This window comes from Petaurus breviceps, unplaced genomic scaffold (genome assembly GCF_028583685.1).
Source record: "Petaurus breviceps papuanus isolate PSGF00001 unplaced genomic scaffold, PetGlider_PUasm1.0 91023, whole genome shotgun sequence".
Lineage (NCBI taxonomy): Eukaryota > Metazoa > Chordata > Mammalia > Diprotodontia > Petauridae > Petaurus > Petaurus breviceps.
Genome location: NW_027187398.1, coordinates 7,736,739 through 7,755,326, shown reverse-complemented (window position 1 = coordinate 7,755,326; position 18,588 = coordinate 7,736,739). Strand labels below are relative to the sequence as shown.

At 40.5% G+C, this 18,588-nt stretch overlaps 1 protein-coding gene across 3 annotated transcripts in view; it reads left to right on the top strand.

The window, feature by feature from the left end:
* The window catches only part of KCNN3 (potassium calcium-activated channel subfamily N member 3), a 306,058-nt gene that overhangs the window by 85,545 nt on the left and 201,925 nt on the right, over nucleotides 1-18,588 (top strand). For all 3 annotated transcript variants that reach the window (XM_069078248.1, XM_069078250.1, XM_069078249.1), the window contains exon 2: nucleotides 7,891-7,986. In XM_069078248.1, coding sequence (XP_068934349.1) covers nucleotides 7,891-7,986 — 96 coding nt within the window. The remainder of the gene's footprint in view (nucleotides 1-7,890; nucleotides 7,987-18,588) is intronic.

The following is an 18,588-nucleotide window of genomic DNA, read 5'->3' as shown; positions in this document are numbered from 1 at the left end:
AGCGAACACAGATAGTTCCTGATTGATTCTTAGTGACCAAGACTTGGTGCTTACACAGACCAGCTCTAATTTCAAGATTGATGCCACCCCCCCCAAAGTCATATTTTTTCTTTGGTTTGCTCTGCCCACCCAGAATTTACTCCAGGAAAATCTTTGATAATAATCATGTTGATCAACCCCCTTATATTTTCATTTTACAGATGAAGAAAATGAAGCTCATAGAGCTTAGGATCATAAATTTAGCATGAAGTAACTTTGAGATCATCCAGTCTACACCCAACCCCTCAATTTTACAGATGAGGAAACTAAGACCCAGAGAGAGGAGGTGAATTGTCCAAGGACATTCAACTACAAAGTAGCAGAACCAGGATTTGGATGCATGTCTCCTGACTTTAGGTGCTGCTGTGCCCCAAAGTCAGGAAGAATCATCTTCTTGAGTTTAAATCTGGCCTCAGACACTTACTAGCTGTGTTACCCTGGGCAAGTCACTTAACTATGTTTGCCTCAGTTTCCTTCTCTGTGAAAATGAACTGTAGAAGGAAATGGCAAACCACTCCAGTATCTTAGGGCAGCTTGGTGGTATAGTGGATAGAGTGCTGGGCCTGGAATCAGGAACATTCAAATGTGTCCTCAGGCACTTAGTAGCTGTGTGACCCTGGGCAAGTCATTTAACCTTACTTACCTCGGTTTCCTCATCTACAAAATGAACCAGAGGAGGAAATGACAAACCATTCCAGTATCTTTGCTAAGAAAACCTCATATGGGGTCACAAAGAATCAGACACTACTAAAAAAAAACCCCTCCTGAATTTAAATCTGGAGATCCTTTCACTTGCCTGCTCTCTGTGGTTCAACAAACCACTCCATAAAGCTGACAGCTGTGTCTATAGCTAGAAGCCTATCAGGTGCCTGACAGTCTTGTTTCTAAGGACTCTGCATTAGTAGGTGGTCCCTGATCCCCAGGAATTTACATGGAATACTGCAAACTGTAATATAATCCTGGGCAAGGTGTCTCCAGAGACTAGAATGGTATCAAGAAGAAAGACTGGAGACAAGGCCTCCCCTACTGTCTGACAAGGAGGACTGACAGAGATTCTAAGTGTTTTCCCAACAAAGTGCTCCTCACTTCATTCACACTTAACTTCTTGTTTCCCCTGATAAGAACAAAGCAAAATGGCCCCATGAAGTATGGAATTCCTGGATCTAGAGAGAGAAGGGACTTTAGAGGCCACCTAGTGCAACCTTCCTCGCTTTACAGATGAGGAAACTGAGGCCCGGAGAGGGGATGGTATTTGTTTAAAGCCACAAACTGATGAGTAATATGACCAGGATTCAAATCTGGCAACCAGCCAGCCTTCCTATGAAAGAGGTTAGTGCTGAGCTCTGTTGTTTTAAAAAAAATAATTGAAATCAAATGAGAAATAATTCCTTTAATCACCTATTGCTGCATCAGCGAAAAATGTTAAGACTGTTGTTGTTAAGTCATATCAGGCTCTTTGTGAACACATTTGGGGTTTTCTTGGCAGAGATCCTATAGTGGTTTGCCATTTCCTTCACCAGTTCATTTTACAGATGAGGAAACTGAGGTAAACAGGGTTAAGTGACTTGCCCAGGGTCACATAGCTGGTATGTGTCTGACGCAGGATTTGAACTCAGGAAGATGAGCCCGCCTGACTCCAGGTCCAGCTCCCTATCTACTGCACCACCTAGCTGCCCCAAATGATACTGACATTGCTTGTCTTTGACTTCTTCCTTTCCTTTTCCATTCCCCATTGCCACTCCTGTCCTTAGTGCCTTTCACCTGCATTCTTAGGGCTCACACAACATCTTATTCATGCCTCTTTATCCACTGACATTCCCTTTCATCTTTCAATAATTCAGAAGATTCAAGGGAGAGGAGTGAAGTTGTTGTTTGTCCTTCATATTCCTTCCAACACCACAGAGTGACTTCTCCATGCCGTAGGAGGCTATTTCTAAGGTTATTGTAGCCAAGAGAAATTAAGCCCCCCAGGCCAAGCTTTTGATGATGACCATCCCCAGGCTGGTTCTCAATTGTAGGAAACAGGCTGACTCAAAGCTTTTCTTACTGGAAAGGATCAGTCAGAGTCTGAACTCTGCTGGCCTGGCCTTTGAGAATCAGGGTCATTTAAGTAGGAAGATAGGTGGATAGAGCAGTGGATAGACCTGGACTCAGGAACTCTCCTTTTCTTGAGTTCAAATCTGGCCTCCAACACCTACTAGCTGTGTGACCCTGGGCAAATCACTTTAACCCTGGTTGCCTTAGTTTCCTCATCTTTAAAATGAGCCGGAGAAGGAAATGGCAAACCGCTATAGTATCTTTGCCAAGAAAACCCCAAATATGGTCATGAAGAGTCAGACATGACTGAAAATGACTGAACAAAAAAAATTCTGGCCATGGCCAGTGTCCATAAAAGGAAGGGGAAGTAGCTCTGACATAACACCTGGGTCATTACCATGTCATTACAAGGCACTGGAGGAGGTCTTTGGTGGAGAATTTTATTTTATATTATTGTCGTTTGTATGCATCTTGGCTTTCCTTGTAAATTGTAAGCTCTTTGAGGGCAGGCGCTATGTCTCAATCATCTTTCTATCTCCCTCAGTGTTTTTCTCGTAGAAGGCAATGTATATTAAGTGTTAGTTGGTTAGTTGGAATGAAGAATTCCATGAAAACTAGGCGGGTTTCAGTGCAGTCTCCCTGGTGAACTGGGGGAGAGACCAGATGACACTGAGATTACTTCCAGCCTTATGATCTCATTTGTTATTTTCTAGCTGGGATCTGGTTGAAAGCAGTGTTAAATGTTCCTGGGCTGACCCTGTTGGGGGAGATGACATTTAAGTAAGAGGCTGACTAGGTCTGTGTCAATCCTAGTCATCAAAAAACTCAAGGTGGCCAGCTCCAGTGAAGACCAAGAATCAGAGCCGTGACTAGGGCAGGGTGACTGGGACTTTTCTCCAGAGGGCCTAATTTGGAGGGCATGGACAGCACACAATGGCATTGGACTGTGGGAACAATCAAGTTCAGCACCTGGTTAGCAAGAATGATTGATCTAAATAGGAAGCTATTTGATGGTGGACTGGGGTAAGTTCTTTTCTTGCCCTTCCCTGCTTCCTACCCCTTCACCTTTATGCAGAAGCCTTACCCTAATGTGCCTGATCCCAGGGTCTCTGTCTGCCATCTACGGATTAGTGGCAGTCTTTCCCTTTTCAAGGGAGGCCATGCTTGAGCCCCTACCACTATTTTTGCCACATGACTCAGTTGTAAACAAGCCTTGTTTTGACTCTGATAAGAAGCACAGAAAATCAATTCCATTTTTTAATGTGCAAGTAAATTTTCTATTCCAGTCTTTTAGCCTTCAACAGTATTCTTTTTTTCCTTTTTGGAGGGGGAAAGGCAGGGCAACTAGGATTAAGTGACTTGCTTAAGGTCATATGGCTAGTGTTAAGTGTCTGAGGCTGGATTTAAACTCAGGTCCTCCTGACTCTAGGACCGGTGCTCTATTCACTGCACCACCAAGCCACCCCAACAGTACTTATTAAGCCACTGTATATATGCAGAGGCTCTGTTGACAGTGGAGGGCAGAGTCAGGGTAGATAAGATGCAGTCCCAGCCCTCGTGGAATTTAGTAAGCCAGTGTCCTTTGGCCCAATCCGGTTTTATTTATTTTAAAATTTATCCTTATTAAGAATGACTTGTGTGTATGTGTGTGTGTCTTTATTGGCATACCATGGATATTACTGGCAAAAATATGATCTCTAGGGCATGAAGAGTGCTTCATAATGCTCCCAGAGACTCCACTGACCCAGAATATCTGTCTTGTCTCTGACCAGGCCAAAATCATTTAAGTGGAAAGATACTTCTGGCCAAAGTCAGAAAACAAGGGGATAGGAACTCTGACCCCATAAAGGAAAATGATGACCCCTATTCCCATCTTCTTCATTCTGCATTCTGAAAAGGTCGAAATAGTCAAATTCTAAATCCAAGCAATTTCTGACCCCGAAGGGCTCAGGGTGTGAAAAGGGGTCAATATGAATCACATCTAAACCCCTCCACAGAGACAAATGAAGTTTCCCAGATGCATTCAGATTCTATGAGAAGAAAATTATGGACATTCCCTAGCTTAAAATCTCCAGAATCATTCCCCAATTCATTCCCCTTAAAAGATATGTCTATTTGCTAGGTCAGCAGTTAGAGTGTGGTCCAGGGAAACCTGAGACTCCCTGAGACCCTTTTAGAGGACCATAAGGTCCAAACTATTTTCATAATGACACTAAGATGTTATTATTTCTAATATGGTAATTATTAATATGGTAAATATAGAAAGATATAATCCACATAAACAAAAACTCTTTGGGAGAGTCCTCAAAATGTTTTAAAGAGTTTAAAATGATCCTACCTAAGGGAAGATTGAGCTCTTTTTCTCCTCACTGATCCTGTCCTGAAAGGGTCCACCACTTATTCACTCCAGATGCCTTCTGCAGAGGCTCTGGGTCCTGGTGGCCTTTCCTGGAAGAAGGAAGTATTGTGGCTAGACACTAAGAAGCACTTCCAGAGAAGAATATCCTTGAAGTCAGGACTATGGCTTTCTATTCTCTTACCTTGGCAAAGATACTAGAGTGGTCTGTCATTTCCTTCCCTAGCTCATTTTATAGATGATGGAACAGGGTTAAGTGACTCGACCAGGTTCACTTAGTAAATGTCTTTGGCTGGATTTGAACTCAGGTCTTCCTGACTCCACTGAGCACCTAGCTGCCCCTTGCACATAGAAGGTGTTCAATAAACGTCAATTTTATTTCTATTTGCCTACAGAGGGTTTGTGTTCTTATGTTCCATTAGGATTGAGAGGGTTTCTCCATTTCCAGAGCTATAGGCACCTAAGAAGCTCCATTTTGGTAGAGGTCAATAGTCAACCAGAATATATTAGGCACTTTCTATGTGCCAGGCTTTATGCTAAGTGTTGGGGATATTAAATAGGGGAAAAAAATAGTCCCTGCCCTCAAGGAGTTTACATTCTTTTTTTTTTCATTTTGGAGCGGGGAAGGCAGGGCAATTGGGATTAAGTTTCTTGCCCAAGATCACACAGATAGTACGTGTTAAGTGTCTGAGGTCGGATTTGAACTCAGGTGCTCCTTATTCCAGGGCCAGTGCTCTATTCACTGCACCATCTAGCAGCCCCAAGGAGCTTACATTCTAATAGTAGGAGACAAAGACAACATGTAACTAAATAGGTGCAAACATATGTACGAAATAGAGCAGGACCCAGAACCTATCAACTCCCTCATCTTATATGTGAGGAAACTGAGGAAGCCCTTGGTGTGGTGCTTGGCACAAGGTAAGGGCTTAATGAATGCTCACTGACTGCCAAAAGAGAAGAAACTGAGGCCCAGGGAAGCGAAATGTCTTCCCCAAGATCACGAAACTCAGGTCTTCTGACTCCAGAGCAGTATTCTTTCCATTGTACCACAATGTTATTGTTGTTGTTATTCAGTCATTTCAGTCATGTCTGACTCTTCATGACCCCATTTGGGGTTTGTGTCTCCTCAATCCATCAATCAATGAGTAATTGAAGGTCTGTCATATGTCAGTGAGTCAAAAAGCCTTTATTAAACATTGACTATATGCCAGGCACGGATACAAAGAAAGACAAAAAGTAGTTACCTCCCTGAAGGAGATCGCATTCCAATAGATGAGACAATATATGAATAATTAGGTACAGACAAGATACACAAATGTGTACATATAGATGTATAGATATATGTGTGTGTGTGTGGAGAGAGAAAGACAGAGAGACAGAGAATCAGAGAGAGAGAGACTGACACACAGGCACACAGAGGGTAACAGAAACAGAGACAGAGAGACAGAAAGTCAGAGAGAGACAGACAGATGGGGGAGAGAGAGACAGAGACAGAGAGACAGAGAGAGACACACACACACAGAGTGACAGAAACAGAGAGACAGAGGCAGAGGCAGACAGACTCACAGAGACAGACAGGGAGACAGAGAGACAGAGACAGACACAGACAGAGACACAGAGAGAGAGACCAGAGGAAGAGACAGAAAGACAGAGAGTCAGAGAGAGACAGAGACAGATGCACAGAGAGAGAGACAAGCAGAGAGACAGACAGACACAGAGAGACAAAGAGTCATAGAGAGAGACAGACACACAAAGAGACAGAGAGGGACAGAAGCAAAGACAGAAAGACAGAGAGACAAGAGACAGAAAAATAGAGAGACAAATAGCAAATGGAAGGCAATCTCATTGGGAAGGTATGATCTTGCTGAGGGGATGGTTGCTGTGGGCTGAATTGGGAAAGCCTTTCTGCAGAAGGTGGGATTTGAGCTGAGGCTTAAAGGAAACTAGGAAGTTAAGAGGTGAAGGCATGGGGAGCTGTCAGTGGTGGGAGATAGGAATCAGGATGTCCTGTTCAAGGACCTACAAGGAGGCTGGCAGAACTGATTAAAGTGTTCAATGAGTAGAGTAAAATATAAGCCAACTGGAGATAGGAAGGGAGTAGAACATAAACTTTAAATGCAACTGCCTAAGTTTTTCATTTAATCCTAAGGGTAAATAGGGAGTCATTGAAACTCCTTGACAAGCAGAGGAGAGTCAGATATATGCTTTAGCAAAATCTCCTTGGCTGCCCAGTGGAGGACTGACTGCAATGATAGGGTAACTTGAGAGGGAAAGTATATCGAAGTTGGGAGAACAGAGGAGGCTACAGGGACCTAATAGGACATAAGAGTAGAGTTCCTGGAGAAGATTTCACTTTATGTTCTGTTCTTGCTGTACAAATTTTATACGGTAAGCACTATGAGAGAAAAAATTGGATCTTCCTTGTCCTGGTCTAAATGCTCTCGATAGTAGGTACTTTAATAGCTAGCGTTTACATACTCAATGTGTTAACATATGTAAAGTGCTTTGCAATCCATAGTACACCATATAAACGCTATTTATTATTACATAGCAATTTAAAATTTGCAAAGCGTTTTGCTCATATCTCATTTTATCCTCATAACAACCTTGTAAGGTAATTACTATTATTAGCTTAATTTTTACAGATGGGGAAACTGAGGCTGAGAGAGGTTAAATGATTTGCCCAGAGTCAGATAATTGGTAAATGTCTGAGACAGTACTTGAATTCAGGTCTTCCTTACTCCAAATCCAACACTCTATTTTATCACTTAGCTGCCTTAATGAATTTAATGCTTGTAAAGGGACAAGGTTTTCTTTTGGTCTCCCAGTGAACAGGGGATATTCCCCACCTCCTATTCAGAGCATGTAGAAGGTAGGACCAGAGCAAAGGAGCAGAGACCAGAATGCTACTAAGGAGGCACTGTCCAACATCACCCTTCAGGTGGGCTCTGGTTTTTGGCTGAAAAATTCCTCTCTTGTTGCCTACCATGTCCTTCCTGTTCTGCTCCCCTCTTCTTACTCACTAATCCTTTCTTTGAGCCATATGGCAGAAATGAAAACAGTATGGTATAATGGCAGTTGGGTTTGGGGGGGGGTGTGAGTTCAAATCCTGTCTCTGCTACTTGCTGCTTGTGTGACCTTGACCAAGTTACTTAGCTTCTTTATGCCTCAATTTCCTCATCTGCAAAAATGAAAGGATTTCAATTTGATGGCCTTGTAAGAGACCTTTCAGCTCTAATTCTAAGTTCTTATGAAAGCAGGTTTTAGGAAGTACTAACCTATTTCCAAAGGTTCCATAGTCATCCCTACTCTTAGAACCTCCTGAAGTATCACACTCCTCTGGGCACCTGGTGAACAGTCAGTCTTTTCCCTCTTCTCCTGGAGTAACATAGGATTGTTTCTTCCACTCTGTCCCTGCTCTTCCCGTCTTCTAATTCTCTTTCATTTTTCCCTTTCAGGATTCCATGTTTTCTTTGGCCCTGAAATGCCTTATCAGTCTGTCCACCATCATCCTTCTGGGTTTGATCATCGCCTACCATACACGGGAAGTCCAGGTAGGCATCCTTTCCTCCCGTCTGTTTCCATTCTAAACTGTTGAAGCCATTGGTATGGGCCTTACTCTTTACTGGGACAGTCTTCTTTCAGTAGGGAATCCTTCTAAGTCACATGTCTTTTTGTAAGTTGCTTTTTCTGTGTCTTCTCTCATACCCACCACACCCACCACACCCTCCCAGGATTTGACCCAAAAAGATGTGAAGGAATTGACAGCCTCCCTATGGACTTGCAAATAGCTTCACTGAAATCCTCATTTGAGAATTCCAGAGCCCAATTTCTTGTCCTATCCTTAATTTATAAACTGTGGTATACTAGAACCAAGATTGAAAGGTCTCTAGTGGAGTGCCCCAAGGAGCTATGCTTGGCCCTAATGGTTAACACTTTTATCCATTCCTTGGATAAAGATATATGGTGTGATCATTAGATTTATAGATGATTTAAAGCCCTGGGTGACAAAGTCAGTACTCAAAAGCTCCTCAAAGTCTAGAACACTGGGTTGAAAAAAATAAGTTGTATTTGAAATTCAATGACTAATGCAAAGTCTTAATAACTGGATTCAAAAAAATCAAGTTCATCAACACAAGATATGTGTGTGGGGAAGACAGCAGTTTGACTGAAAAAGATCTGGGGATTTCAGTGAACTACAAGCTGAGTATGATATGGCTGCCAAGAAAATGGTTACCATCTTGGGTTGTATTACCAGAGGTATATAGAGGTATAGGTATAGACCTAGGATGGTCTTAGTGCCTCTGTACTATGACCTATTCAGACCACATCTGGAATACTGTGTTCAGGTCTAGGAAGGCCATGGATAAGGTGCAGGGTCTTGGATTTGTGCCAAATGAGCAGAAATTTAAGGAACTATTGTTGTTTAGACTAGTGAAGAGAATACTTGGAGAGATGAGGAAAGGGGAGGAGAATCCTAGCTGTCTTCAGGTATTTGAAGGGCTATCCTGTGAAAGAGGGATTCATTTTGTTCTCAGTGGCCCCAAAGGGCAGAAGTGGGAACAGAGGGTGGATATTTCAAAGAGATCAGTTTAGGCTTGTCTCTGGAAAAAAGAGCCTCCTAATGGTGGAGTGGGCTGCCTCCAGAGTTAAGCAGGATCCCCCTTTCCTGGAGGTCTTCAAATAAAGGCAAGATAACCACTTGTCTATGTTACAGAGGGAATTCTTGGTCAGGTGTGGGTTGAACCAGATGGTTGCTGAAGGTCCTTCCATCTCTGAGATGTTTCTGTGATTTTGTGATATAATAGCAGTAATGGGGTTTGGGGTTTTTTTGGAAGAAGTAGGTAAGAATGGGGATTATTGGACCCTTTGGGTACTTTCACTAAACTCCTATGAGACCCAAGACAGATCTGTCTCATTAAATTCCAACATAAGTTTGTAGCAAATTAGCAAGCTTCCTGTGTTGTTAACACTTAAGTCTTATGGCAAGGGCTGGAATCTGACTGGAATAAAAGTCTTTGGAGGATGAGAGGGGCCATTCCAACTTCTGCTGCTCAGGAGAGACTTGGTAACCGGGAGGTACATTGGTGGGAACCTAAAGACACTCTCTATCCTGGGCTGTCTGGACAGATGTGAGGGTCATTCCTCCTGTGCTTTGAGATTAAGAGGAAAGTGAGTGGAATAAGCTATGCACATCTGCTGTGGAATTGGAATGATGCTACCCAGATAAGCTGCATCCTCTGGTTAATGGAAAGTAATGACCAAACTCATCTTTGAAACCCCAAAGTATGTGTACACACACACACACACACACACACACACACACACTATGAAAAGGTAGAACATTACAGGCACAGGGGACAGATAGTACAAAGATATGGAATGAAGGAAGGAAGGAAGGAAGGAAGGAAGGAAGGAAGGAAGGAAGGAAGGAGGGAGGGAGGGAAGAAAGGAGGGAATGAAAGAAAGAGCATTTTGAATGTAAAGTGCTGAGGAGAGGAGATGGAGGATTGGGTATAAGGAACAGCTGGAAGACCAGCTTGGCTGGACTAAAGAGTATAGGTAGGGAGCATGAAATAAGGTTGCAAAGGTAGGTTGGGACTAGGTTCTGAAGGACTTTACATGTCAAGTAGAAAAGTGTGTGTGTATATATGTATATGTGTGTCTATGTATGCACATATATTTACATATGTGTATACATACTGAAGCTGGTGTTGCACATACATAGACACTCATGAAATATAGAAATGTCAAGATTTGTTTATACAAAAGTAAAAAATACACGTGTGTATATGTACACACATATGATTCCAGAGGTAATGGGAACCATTGGATTTTATTGAATAGGAGGCAATAGCACCCAACCTTGTATCCTTTAGGGGAGAAAGCACTTTAGGAAGGTAACTTTGGTAGAGGTGAAGAGGATATATTGGAGGAGAGTTTTGAATAGGGGAGACCAAGCAGAGGCCTTTGTGATAGTCTAGGTGAGGACTGATGAGGGTTTGGCTGTGTGAGTGGTGAGAAGGGGACATATGTGATGATTTAGATAACTGAGTGGATATGGGAGGTAAGTGAGAGAGTGAGGAGTCTGAGGAATGCATCAAGTTCTGTCTAATTGGGTGATGGTAGTGTCCTTCACAGAAACAGGGGTGAGTTTGGAGGCATGATGAATTCTGATTTGGACTTGTTGAATTTGAGATGCCTGAGAGACATTCATTTCAAATGTGAGGTTTGTTGTACAGTCATTTTGCAGTGATCCTATTTAGGGCTTTCTTGGCAGAGATACTGGAGTGTTTGGCCATTTCCTTCCCTACCTCATTTTACAGATGAGGAAACTGAGGCAAGCAAGGTTAGGTGACTAGCCCAGGGTCACCCCAGCTAGTGAGTGTCTGAGATCTTATTTGAACTCAGGAAGATGAGTCTTTCTGACTTCAGGCTGGGTGCTCTGTGCACAACAGAGCCACCTAACTGCCCTCTGTCATGCCTACCATTTTCAGAATCTATGTAGCTCACTGATTCAGTTAGTTTGAGCATGGTAGTAATTTTACATGTGAATAATACAAGCAAATATGTAAAAAGTACTGCTGTGACAAAACTAATTTAGTTTATTGTATTGAGAGGTAGTAGGTGATAAGATGTAATGAGCAGTAAGAACACTGAACATAGAGTCAGAAAATTTGCATTCAAATCCTGACTGTCACTTACTCCCTATATTAGCTTGGGTAATTCCCCTTATTTCTTTGGATTTCAAAAATTCACTTCTGTAAAATTAAAGGGCATATAGAGGATCTTTAAAATATTTTCCAAACAGGGATGTGTTTGGTAAATGTTTGACATCTGACTCTCTGAAAAAAATGTCTCCACTTCATTTTTAAGTTTAATCTGCATTCTTAAAATTTTCTTCATCACTTTTTTTTAAAGCAATTGGGTTCAATTCAAGGTTACACAGTCAGTTATTTCTGGGTGTGATGGTAAGTATCTGAGCCCAGATTCGATCCTAGCTCATCCTGACTCTGGGGCCAGTGCTCTTATTCACTGAGCCACCTGGCCACCCATAAGCAATTAGGGTTAAGTAACTTGCTCAAGGTTACATGGCCAGGTGTATCTGGGTTGGTGCTAAGTGTCTGAGCCCGGATTCGATCCCAGGTCATCCCAATTCTGGGGCCGGTGCTCTTACTCACTGTGCTACCTGGCTGCCCTATCACTTTCTTAATTCTATACAGTCAATAAAACAAAAAATCAAGCACTAATTTGTAGCATTTGTCAATTTCCAAGTTGTAACTTCTCAAGCTGACAATTTAACAATTGGCTCTCACCAGCCAGCATGAGCTGCTTCCGTCACAACCCTCATCTGAGTCTAACTCTTAAAGCTCTATGTTATCTTTAACGGTTTGAAGTCTGATTGACAATACTCTTCTGCCCCACCCTTGTGCCACCCCCCCACTTTTCTGTGGCCAACTTTTATCCTTATTTATCAATCTAAAAGTAGGAAGGCTACTGCTGTTCTTGCCCATTTCTGTCTTCCAATGCCTTTTATTTGTCACCTATCTCCTTTCCCTCCCCCTACACACCTGATGCCATCTTGGAATCTGAGGTCTAACACTAGTCAGGTAGAGCTCTACCATGGCTACTCAGTAGTTGACATTCATTCACTCATTCATTCATTCATTCCTCAAGCATTTATTAAGTACCTACTGTGTTCACTGTCCTGTGCCAGGCATTGGGGAGATTAAAAGTCTAAGTCAGACAACATTTCTACACTCACAAAGCTCATAGTCCAGTAAAAGGATAAGACATAAAGGTATTATTAAGAAAATTACATGATAAATCTGTTAGATGCAAGAAAAAAAGCCATATGAGGTTCAAAGTGAAACTTGTGACCCACAGAGGAAATCAGGGAAGGTTTCATATAGGAGGCGTCACTTGACAAACTGATTGAACACCCCACTCTATCAGTTTGCCTGTATGTTTGGTTTCCAGCTTGCTGCTTTTTAAAGAAAATAATTATTTATTGAGAACTTTTAAAAAATTGCTGTAACTTCCCAATAACCTCATCACCCCCCAAAGAGTCCTTCTCTGTGGCAAAGAAATTCAGTTAAGCAAAAACCAATCAACATATCTGCTATGTCTGTCTACTTATGTCTCATTCCACACCTATAGTCCACCACTTCTGAATGGAGATGGGTAATGTATGTTTCCTTGTTAGTCTTCAGGGATTAAGATTGGTTATTTCATTGATCAGAGTTCTGAAATCTTTCCCTTCTGTTCCATTTACATCATTGTGGTCATCATATAAATTATTTCTTTGGTTCTGCTTGCTTCACTTTCTATTGATTCATACATGTCTTCCCAAGTTTCAAATGAGATAATACTTAAAAAATATTTAGCAAAGCACTTGGTATCTAATTGGTACTTAATAAATGTTTCTTCATTCCCCAAATGATAGACTTTCTGGTGCAATCTGTTCTTTGCTGTCATAAAAAGTACTGTTATGAATAAATAAATAAATATACATACATATACATATCCACATATATACATATATATATACACCTTTCTCTCTGTTTTTGACCTCTTTGGGCTCTGTGCCTAGTAGTGGGCCAAAAGAGTATATACAGTGTAGTGTCTGTTTTTTAAGAATACAATGCTTCCTAATTCCAACTTGCTTCTCCAGGGACTACCCTGACTTCCTTATCCATCTCACTCTCACTGCTAGGAAACTACTCTGGCACTTGGATGGTGGTAGGCCTCAGCTCAGTGGCTGACATGGGAGAAAGAAGTAGAGGAAAGAAGAAAGAGATTCTTAGATTTCCTATAATTGTTGGGGAGACATTGAGCTAATAAATTTACTATAAATTATTATGAATAATCACAAAATCTTATTATAAATAAAATAATTGTATATTAGTACAAATTTATTATACATTTTACATTCATTAGAATATATCTCTTAGAAACTATTATACATTTATTTATTATAACTTCATTATAAATTAATCATAAAATTTTATTATAAAATAATTATAGATAAAATAACAACAAAATAGCATGAATTTATTATAAATTATACATTCATTATAAATATATTTCTTATAAACTATTATATATTTATTTATTATAAATTTGTTATAAATTTATTATAAGTTCATTATAAATAAGTTTATTATAAATTCATTTATTATAAGTTCATTATAAATTCATTATAAATTAATTTATGAATTAATCATAAAGAAATTTGTTATAAATAATTATAATTCATTATAAATATTTAGTTAGAATTTATCATAAATATATTTATTATAACATAAATTTATTATCCAGGGTGAATGACTTAGAAAATCCTCTTTTCTTGGGAATTTTCTGTTTACTTCTAGTTTCTTTCAGGACAGTCAGAACTAGGGCAAAGTTTAGGAGTTGCTGTTAACAGAAGTCACTTCTCATCGCTGTCCTTCCCCTACTGTTCCATCTTCCCACTAGGGGGAGATTCATAAGGGAGAGGCAGTGTGATGTGGTAGAAAATATCATGGCATATAAAAGAATGAGTGCTGGATTCAGATTCAGGAGACCTGGACTGAAATCCTAGCCCTGATACTTCCTCTATGAGTGTCTAACACGAGTGTTGTCTGAGCCTCAGTTTTCCCATCTGTAAAATAAAGATAATAAAATTTAGATAGCTCCCTTCAGAGACTTGTTTAAAGAAATCACATCATAAACCCTAAGGAGTTATATAAATGTGAGCTATTGTTGTTAAGAGCTTTCCCCCACCTCTCCCCTCACCCTGTCCTCCACCTTGGACTGCAGTAAGCCAAATTCTAGGCTCCCATTCTGCTCTATGCCCTCATTGTCCCTCCCGCATCTGCACTTTTGCTGTCTGGTACGCGAATTAACCAGAGCTAGGAGAGAGGCAACCTGGTTAGTACCTTGGAGAGAGCTCTAACAATGGAGTCAGAAAATCTAGTTTGAGCCCCCCTTCTTCCATTTACTAGTTGTGTGGCTTAGACAAATTGTAGTATCTGAAAGAAACCTAAGAAGACATCTAGGCCAACCCCCTTATTTTACATATAGGGAAACTGAGGCCCAGGGAGATGAAGTGGCTTGTCCAAAGTTACACACATAGTAAGTTTTAGAAGCAAGATTTGAACCCAGGTCCTTTGACTCCAGAATCAGCGATTTTTTTTCACTGTATATACTGCCTCTCTACCTCAGTTTCCTTATTTGCAAAATGAGGAAACCTGTTTTACTTCAAAACTTTCAATATAACAATCATTTATTAAGCATCTACTGTGTACAAGGCCTGTGTTGAGCTCTAGGTATGAAAAGTCCCCAAACCTCCCAAACAACCCAAACCCAAAAGTTGCAGTCCTCATCTTCAAAGGTCAAAGAAGATAATGGATACAAAGTAATTTGCAAACTGTAATTCATTGTACAGACAGTGAGCTGTTATTATTAGTCTCAGGCTATGTCTAGGCACAAATAAAGGGGTTTCTTCTGCCTAGGTTTGGGTGATGGAGCAAACTTCCCCACTTAATTCTTTCTATTTGAGTTCAGAATTTTTTGGCTAGCCTAACTTTTGAGAAGAAAAGCTTTCAGCACCACGGTTAGGGTATCTGGCATCAGAATCTCAATTTTCTAAGTCATACTTGTGAAGCTAATGAACTTCAATAAAATATGGAAAGATCCCTGGTGGTGAGTTCTTCCTTAGCTCATAATAAGTTTTGGGAAAGAACTGGTCATAGGAGGCTTCTTGGAGAAGAGAAAAGTTCTGCATGATGTCCTCATACAGAGATTTGTGGGTTTCCTGTCTTTCCTCCCTCCTGCTGGAGTAAGGGTTATTCTGTCTCCCTAGTATTGTTTTATATTTTTAATTAAAATTTTTTTTTTGCTTTTTGAAGGACAATTGGGGTCAAGTGACTTGCTCAAGGTCACGTGGCTGGTAAGTGTTAAGTGTCTGAGGCTGAATTTGAACTCAGGTCCTCCTGACTCCAGGACTTGTGCTCTATTCAATGTGCCACCTAGCCACCCTCCAGTATTGTTTTCTGACCATAAGCTACTACTTTGGTTGCAGCAGGTGCTCATTATGTTCGTCAATTGGTCATTCAGCATCACTTTCCTCATAGATAAAGTCAGGGGACTGGACTAGATTACCTTTAAAGTTGCTTCCATTGAAAACATTCTTCTCTACTTTCCTGGGCTTCAGTTTCCTCTTCTGTTAAACGAGGATGATATTATTCACTTCACTGCCTCACAGGGTTATTATAGTAAGGAAGTTGTTAAGTTATTTCAGTTGTGTCTGTCTTTTAGGGTTTGTTAGTTTTTTTGTTTTTTGCAAAGATACTGGAGAGGTTTTGCCATTTCCTTCTCCAAAAGAGGAACTGAGGCAAACAGGGTTAAGTGATTTGCCCAGAATCACATAGCTAGTAAGTGTCTGAGGCTGGGTTTGAACTCAGGTCCTCCTTATTCCAGAGCTAGCACTCTGTCCACTGTGCCACCTAGCTGCTGTTGTAAGGGAGACGCTTTACAAGTCTCAATGCCCAATATAAATGTGAATTATTAGTATTATTATGGTTTTCCAAATTAATAGTATTTTATTTTTTCCAACTACATGTAAAGACAGTTTTCAACATTCATTTCTACAAGATTTTGAGTTCCAAATTTTTCTCCCTCCTTCCCCTCCCTTGCCTCTCCCCAATACAGCAAGCAATCTGATATGGGTGATACATATATAATCATGTTAAAGATATTTCTGCATGAGTCATGTTGTGAACAAAGAATCAGAACAAAAGGAAAAACCATAAGAAAGAAAAAACAACAAAAAAGTGAAAATAGTAGGCTTTGATTAGCATTCAGACTCCATAGTTCTTTCTCTGGATGTGGATAGCATTTTCCATCATGAGTCTTTTGGAATTGTCTTGGATCATTGTATTGCTGAGAAGAGCTAAGTCTATCACAGTTGATCATTGCGCAATGTTGCTGTTACTTTGTGCAATGTTCTTCTGGTTTGGCTCATTTCATTCAGCATCAGTTCATATAATTCTTTTAGATTTTTCTGCTCACCTGCTCATTATTTCTTATAGCCCAATAGTATTCCATCACAATCATATGCCATAACTTGTTCAGCCATTCCCCAACTGATGGGCATCCCCTCAATTTCCAATTCTTTGCCACCACAAAAAGAACTGCTATAAATATTTTTGTACATAGCGTTATTATGCTTAAGAGTATATTCTAAGCTCCCTTCCAGTTCTAACATTCTTTTTTTTTGCCTTTTGGAGGGCAATTGGGGTTAAGTAACTTGCCCAAGGTTACATGGCTAGTTTTTTTTGTGTGGGTGTTGTCAGTTCTAACATTCTGTATTCTGTGTTCTAGCATTTTATGTTCCAAGTTCTCCTCTCGTTTTAATATAGGATCACAGATCCAGAGCTAGAAAGGACCTCAGAGAACGTCTAGTCCAAGTACTTCCATTTGCAGCTGAGGAAAATGAAGCCCAGAGAGGTTAAGTGATTTGCCTAAGGTCACACAGGGAGAAACAATGTATTCTGTGCTCTAATAGTCCACATTCTAAGCTTTCATTTAGGACTTAAAAGATATGATCTATGTCCTAATGATCTCTGTTCTAAGTTCCCTCCTAGTTTTAACATTCCATTTTCTTTGCTATTAAATTTTAAGCTCCCTTTCATCTCTTAAATCTTTATTATTCAGTTGTGTCTGATTCTTTGTGACCTTATGGACCATAGCGTGCCAGGCCTTTCTATCTTCCACTATTTCTCTGAGTCTGCCTGAGTTCATCTTCATTGTTTCCATGACACTATCTATACATCTGCCATCCCCTTCTCCTTTTGCCTTCAGTCTTTCCCAGCATCAAGGTCTTTTCCAATGAGTCCCATCTTTTCATTATATAGCCAAAGTATTTAAACTTCAGCTTTGGTATTTGACTTTCCAGTGAATAGCCCGAATTAATTTCTTTAAGTATTGACTGATTTGACCTCCTTGCTGTCCAAGAGATTCTCAAAAGTCTTCTCTAAAACCACAATTCAAAAGTGTCAATTCTGCAGTGCTCAGCTTTCCTTATAGTCCAGCTCTCACAGCCATACATTGCTAGTGGAAAAGCCATAATTTTGACTATATAGAACTTTGTCTTAAGCCCTATGCTCTACATTTTAACATCTATATTTTAAACTCTTTCTACCTTTAAAATTCTGTGCTTTAAATTATGTTCTTACATTCTAGGCTTCCATCCAGCTTTAGCAAATCCTATGTTCTATGTTCTAGCATTCTATGTTCTAAGCTCCTTTCCAGTTATATTTCATGTTTTAACCTCCCTTTCTGCTCTAATGTTTTGTGTCCTACATTTTAATATTCTATGTTCTCTTCTATGAGAACAAGAAGGTACTTCAGATCTAAAGGTAAGGAAATGCCCCAGGGTAGCTCTTTCCAGCAAAGGAAGTCTCACCTCAGGGAGGGCTCATAAGCACAGTTGCCCAGCTGTGCTCTTGCAAATGGAAACTGCCCTGCACAGTGGCAGACCAACAGAGAAATTCTTAAAGCTGGTAGGATTAAAGAAGAGGACTCTATTCTGGGATAAAGCCAGTACAGAAAGGGTGCCTGGGAAGCCCAGAAAAATATAATTCTGGAGGGCTGCCGTCCTTTGCCAAATGAACATCCATCTCTTGCTCCATTTTAATTAATGTTACATTGATTGATTGTAGGATCGTATGGGAAATTGGAAATACAGATTGCATTCTGGAGTGTGGAGCGTGTGGAGGCTGGGCATCTGGGGCTCCAAGGTCTATGAATGGCCTCAGCAGCCTATCCAGCCTTCCTGTATGCCTTGGGCTCCCCATACATCATTTGAGGCAGCTGCTTCTTTAGAAAGAGGCATTGTGATGCAAATTGGGCCAGTTTTAGAGTTAGATGACCTGGGTTTGAGCCCCAGCTCTATCACATGCAAAGCATCCCACCTCTCTGAGTCTCAGTTTTCCTCATCTACAAAATGGGAATAATAATTCTCATCCTACCTATCTCACAGTACTGGTATGAGGAGGGCATTTTGTAAATGGTAAAGCCCTATTGCAAGAATGAAGTATGATTGTTGTTCTTAGGAGCCCTTTCATATATATATATATATATATATATATATATATATATATATATATATA